This window comes from Littorina saxatilis, linkage group LG1 (assembly GCF_037325665.1).
Source record: "Littorina saxatilis isolate snail1 linkage group LG1, US_GU_Lsax_2.0, whole genome shotgun sequence".
NCBI classification, from domain to species: Eukaryota; Metazoa; Mollusca; class Gastropoda; order Littorinimorpha; family Littorinidae; genus Littorina; species Littorina saxatilis.
The window spans coordinates 106,778,042-106,784,323 of NC_090245.1; the positions used below are offsets into that span (position 1 = coordinate 106,778,042).

Consider the following 6,282-nt stretch of genomic DNA (forward strand, 5'->3'; position numbering starts at 1 on the left):
TCTTTATGAAATTTGACATGAGAGTTCCTGGGTATGAAATCCCCATACTTTTTGTTTATTTTTTCAATAAATGTCTTTGATGACGTCATATCCGGCTTTTCGTGAAAGTTGAGGCGGCACTGTCACGCTCTCATTTTTCAACCAAATTGATTGAAATTTTGGTCAAGTAATCTTCGACGAAGGCCGGGGTTTGGTATTGCATTTCAGCTTGGTGGCTTAAAAACTAATGAGTAAAAAATTGTAAAAAATAAAAAAAATAAATAAAACGATCCAAATTTACGTACATCTTATTCTTTATCATTTTCTGATTCCAAAAATATATAAATATGTTATATTTGGATTAAAAACAAGCTCTGAAAATTAAAAATATAAAAATTATTATCAAAATTTAATTGTCCAAATCAATTTAAAAACACCTTCATCTTATTCCTTGTCGGTTCCTGATTCCAAAAACATATAGATATGATATGTTTGGATTAAAAACACGCTCAGAAAGTTAAAACGAAGAGAGGTACAGAAAAGCGTGCTATCCTTCTCAGCGCAAGTACTACCCCGCTCTTCTTGTCAATTTCACTGCCTTTGCCGTGCGCGGTGGACTGACGATGCTACGAGTATACGGTCTTGCTGCGTTGCATTGCGTTCAGTTTCATTCTGTGAGTTCGACAGCTACTTGACTAAATGTTGTATTTTCGCCTTACGCGACTTGTTTTATATGCTTTGTTCTTTACATGATCCGATTCAGACTTTTCACTGTACATTAACACACATCCTTGTCACAATAAACGGGGAAAAACAAAAACGCTCAATTGCATTATAATTTACACATAATTATTTGCAAGTCAACATTTATTCTTAGTATTTGAAATTCAAAACTTACAAACACCGATGTAACCACGCCGATAGCGACAACTGGTTTTGAAGCCAGCGCCGCCACCGACTGAGCTATTTCCCCGCCCACATATAATACAGTAGGCTTATCTAACATTCAGGATTCGTACTCAAGAATGAAGCTTATACGAGCGATTCCAAGGGGAAGCCTAGAATAGGTAGACACGATGGCGGACAATATCCAAAATATTTATATTTCAACATGTTTTGTATTCTAATTCTCACCCATGACAACACAGCAACATACATGGTAGTGCCATAAATGTGTTTTTTTGTAAGACGTACAGTTAGAGCGGTAGATTTGGATCGTTTAAAAATAAGTATTGGTAAAAAAAACAAAAAAACACCGTGTCACTTGCATGAGGCTATCGAACTTTTGATATTTTTCTCGACCTTGTTCCTATCAGTTATGTTCAACCATTTTCACGAATCCACTGCCACTTTCTCTGTCGTTTTTGTGTGTGATTTCTTGTCCCCTTTTCTCTGTCATTTTCGTGAGTTCTGTCGTCCTTTACTGTGTATGTGTTTGTGTGTGTGTGTGTGTGATTTCTTGTCCCATTTTCACAGTCAATTTTGTGATTTCTGTTCCCCCTCGTTGTTCTCAGGTGGGTTGTACCAGGCCTCCAGGTCGTCGATGGTCTGTGGCAGCTCGCGGCCCTTGCTCTCGGGCAGAAGGCGGATGATGACGACAACCAACAAGTTGCACGTGCCGAACAGAGCGCCTGGCGCCCACACGGCCTTCTCCGCCTGTTAACACAGATATGTGACAGACCATTAGAAAAAGGAGCATATTGGAGGGGTTTTGTTGTTGACAAAATGAGGTTTCAAAATAATCATCATGAACTGGAGCAAACAATTGCTAAGTAATATGCTAAAACAGATTCATTTGATTGTTCTTGCTTTTAAATAAGTCACGATTCTGAACGCACAGCGGCCAAGCGGCCATGTTTATCGGAATTCACCAAGAACGTAAGAGATTTACTGACATTTTGAAAGGGGATACTGAGTGTTCGTTTTTTTTTAAGGAACGGAAAAGAGATTAGTAAAAAAGAAAAAGAAAAAAAGAAAAAGAAACCATGGGATGTGGAAGAATTCACATGTAACATTTCTGTCTGTCTGTCTGTCTGTCTGTCTGTCTGTCTGTCTGTCTGTCTGTCTGTCTGTCTGTCTATCTATCTACTGATCTATGGCTGACTAAGTAGTAGACTTACCAGCAAGCCGATGAAGGGGGCGATCATGCCTCCAACACGTGCATCCATCCATCTATCTATCTATCTATCTATCTATCTATCTATCTATCTATCTATCTATCTATCTATCTATCTATCTATCTATCTATCTATCTATTTATCTATCTATGGCAGACTGAGCAGTAGACTAACCAGCAGGCCGATGAAGGGGGCGATCATGCCTCCAACACGTGCAGCAGTAGACCCTGTGCCGACGGCCAGGTTCCTGTTTGATGGAGACATTCACGATACAAAAAACAAGAAAGGTATGTTGTTGGAACGTTTAATTATTGACCAAACGGTATTTGTGATCGTTTGAAAACACATGTTTCTTTGCAGAAGATCGCTCTGGGGGGATTTGATTTTCCCAACAGCCTGGGTGTGTGTGTGTGTGTGTGGGGGGGGGGGGGGGGTGGAGGGTGCGGCGTGGGGAGGTAGTCTGAATTACACACGCCGCGCGGGTGTTCAATAATACATAGAAAGACAGATACTGGGACACACAGACAGACACACATACATGCAGGATCAAAGACACTGACAGACAGACCCCAATTACACCGACGCATGCACCTCAGCAAATGCGCAACCCCCCCCCCCCCCCAAATAAAAAATAAAAAAAACCCCAAAAAAAACCCAAAACACCAACAACAACAACAACAACACTTGCACTGCCTCCATCCGTATTTCTTTCACGCATGTGCAAACTAAGCCGCGTATATTTACCGAATATTTGTTGGGAAAATTTCATTTGTGTAGAAGAAAACACAGCCGAAGGAACCAGATATTCCTAGCTTGCCAATCAGCGTCATCACAGTTGCTGCTATCTTGATGCCAGGTGTTCCTGAAAGTTGGTGATTTAACATAACAAGCTTGAATTCGAACGGGTGGGGAGCAAAACATATAATGGCAACACTTCGTAGATTAATTTTTTTCTTCAGAGGTTCGACTGTTTATTTTATTTTTATTTTATTTGGTGTTTAACGTCGTTTTCAACCACGAAGGGTTATATCGCGACGGGGAAAGGGGGAAGATGGGATAGAGCCACTTGTCAATTGTTTCTTGTTCACAAAAGCACTAATCAAAAATTTGCTCCAGGGGCTTGCAACGTAGTACAATATATTACCTTACTGGGAGAATGCAAGTTTCCAGTACAAAGGACTTAACATTTCTTACATACTGCTTGACTAAAATCTTTACAAAAATTGACTATATTCTACACAAGAAACACTTAACAAGGGTAAAAGGAGAAACAGAACCCGTTAGTCGCCTCTTACGACATGCTGGGGGGCATCGGGTAAATTCTTCTCCCTAACCAGCGGGGGGGGGGGGGGGTGTGACTGTAATTCATAAAGCAAATAGACAGCTTGAAAGACAACAAGGATGCGATTTTTGTGCAACGGTCTTGGTTAGTTAGTCCACCCTTAGGGGCGTACAATTGTGCTGCACACAGAGATTCATTGCTTATTAAAACAAGTCGCGTAAGGCGAAAATACAATATTTAGTCAAGTAGCTGTCGAACTCACAGAATGAAACTGAACGCAATGCCATTTTACTCGTAGCATCGTCAGGCCACCGCTCATGGCAAAGGCAGTGAAATTGACAAGAAGAGCGGGGTAGTAGTTGCGCTAAGGATAGCACGCTTTTCTGTACCTCTCTTTGTTTTAACTTTCTGAGCGTGTTTTTAATCCAAACATATCATATCTATATGTTTTTGGAATCAGGAACCGACAAGGAATAAGATGAAAGTGTTTTTAAATTGATTTCGACAATTTAATTTTGATAATAAATTTTATATATTTAATTTTCAGAGCTTGTTTTTAATCCGAATATAACATATTTATATGTTTTTGGAATCAGCAAATGATGGAGAATAAGATAAACGTAAATTTGGATCGTTTTATAAATTTTTATTTTTTTTTACAATTTTCAGATTTTTAATGACCAAAGTCATTAATTAATTTTTAAGCCACCAAGCTGAAATGCAATACCGAACCCCGGGCTTCGTCGAAGATTACTTGACCAAAATTTCAACCAATTTGGTTGAAAAATGAGGGCGTGACAGTGCCGCCTCAACTTTCACGAAAAGCCGGATATGACGTCATCAAAGACATTTATCAAAAAAATGAAAAAAACGTTGGGGGATTTCATACCCAGGAACTCTCATGTCAAATTTCCTAAAGATCGGTCCAGTAGTTTAGTCTGAATCGCTCTACACACACACACACACACACACACACACGCACGCACGCACACACGCACGCACATACACCACGACCCTCGTTTCGATTCCCCCTCGATGTTAAAATATTTAGTCAAAACTTGACTAAATATAAAAAAAGAAAAAGATATGCATAGATCATTTTACATGTGTATTTTTGTGTGGATGCGTGCGATCGCATATGAGTTCTTATGGCTAACAGTAAACTCAGGCAAGTTAAAAAGTCAATAAAAACAATAAACATAACAGACAACAACAACAACAACAACAACAACGACAACGACAACGACAACGACAACGACGACAAGGACCAACCTGAAAATGAGATCAGCACACCACTGGACAGCAGGCCGACCGCGGCAATGATGTGAAACAGCAGCAGTGTCCGTTTTCGACCGATCCTGTTGCAAAATTATCTATCATCAATAAAATAATCTTTTTATCAATACAACTACTAATTCATAGGACACAAGTTTGGGCTTAACTTCTTCTTGTGTATTGGCGAAATACCGTAAACCTTCGTATAAAACCAGAAGGCTGGATACACTCGAAATAGACTGCTGATGGTCCAAACGAGCTGGGTAGTAGGTGGCTTGGGTAAATTTTTATTGTGTAACTTCTTCAAAAGGTTTCCATTTCAATTTATGCTTTCTGATCCCACTGCTTGGACATTTGTGACCCTCCACCACGAAATGAGTCGCATGTCACCTCGCGCGGTTCTGCGCTAGGCTTAATAAAAGTCCGGGGAGTGTCTGGTAACAGTGTGAGGGTCACCTTAGTCACAGGCTTATAACTCAAAAAGTTGTCGCTCTTTTCTAAAACGGTTTTCACCACTGGATAGAGCATAAAAAACTCTTTAGAAAAATGTAAAAATATGAAAATCATGCAAAGCTAGGTGACATGCGACTCATTCCGTGGTGGAGGGTCACATTTGGGCCGATTCCACCCAGTGGAGAGCAGGCAGCAAGAAGAGTCGTGCTACCCAGGTTTGTGCGTGGTAAGGTATAATCAGCTACTTGCATTTCTTTCAAAATCAAACGTGTGTTTTATTTCAGGCCATGGCGGTGACACGGAGGTGGGACAGGAATACCGTCTCTGGGTCATTACTCGTGTCCGTCCCGGTCTTGATTCGAACACTTGAACCGAAAATCACAAGGTCCAGTGCTCCAACATCTGACCTACCAGACCCCCTTCCCTACCACTACCCCCCCCCCCCCACACCCCCCCTACTCCAGGATGCGTCAATATTCTTCTTTCTTACTTGGTGGATGTGAGGTCAGAGTCCGACTAAAAAGTCTCGACAACTGTTATTGCGCAATTCGACCACTAGCTCGATCTCGTTGAAAAATATATGTTGGGTTCCTTGTCAAATGTAATATTTGGGTAAAATCAAGAGAAAAACAACAATCAAACAACGTTCACTATTTTACAAACTAATCTTGAACTAATCTTGCCTCACGGCCGTTCAACGGGCTTCATTTCTTCTACTCTAGCTGCAGGCTATTTTTTGCACCCATCCTTTCCCCACAGCAGAGATAGCACAGCAGCTAGTAGATCTCTCAGTGCTATGCACCAAGAAGGCCAATCTCCCAGTATAGCGCGGAAGCAGTTGGGTATAACAGGCCACCGAGCTTAAACAGTGTGCTGGCTGCAGCTTTGGTAGCCAACCTATTCCCTCTGCTGGGCTATTTTTAACTCACACTAAAACACAAGCTAGGAACAGCCGTGGCGCCTACCTCTCAATTGAAAACAGGAAAATGATGGAGGCGGGCACCTCCACCGCCACGTTGAGGAAGAAGCTGAGGTAGATGTTGTCCGTTAACGACCCTGACATCAGGAACAGCGCAAAGTAGGTCAGGCTGTTGATGAACCTGAAACATCGTTCCCATGACAACAGTACATTAACCATGCACGCCAACACTAGTGACCTTGACTTACTTAAACTGT

At 41.2% G+C, this 6,282-nt stretch overlaps 1 protein-coding gene across 1 annotated transcript in view; it reads right to left on the reverse strand.

Moving 5' to 3' along the window:
* Positions 1-251: 251 nt before the first annotated feature.
* LOC138949162 (organic cation transporter protein-like) overlaps positions 252-6,282 on the reverse strand; it is a 23,349-nt gene continuing 17,318 nt past the window's right edge. Inside the window, exons 6-10 of the mRNA XM_070320932.1 lie at positions 6,072-6,206; positions 4,651-4,736; positions 2,841-2,958; positions 2,271-2,343; positions 252-1,635 (exon numbers count right to left, since the gene is read on the reverse strand). Coding sequence (XP_070177033.1) covers positions 1,456-1,635; positions 2,271-2,343; positions 2,841-2,958; positions 4,651-4,736; positions 6,072-6,206 — 592 coding nt within the window. The 3' untranslated portion in view covers positions 252-1,455. The remainder of the gene's footprint in view (positions 1,636-2,270; positions 2,344-2,840; positions 2,959-4,650; positions 4,737-6,071; positions 6,207-6,282) is intronic.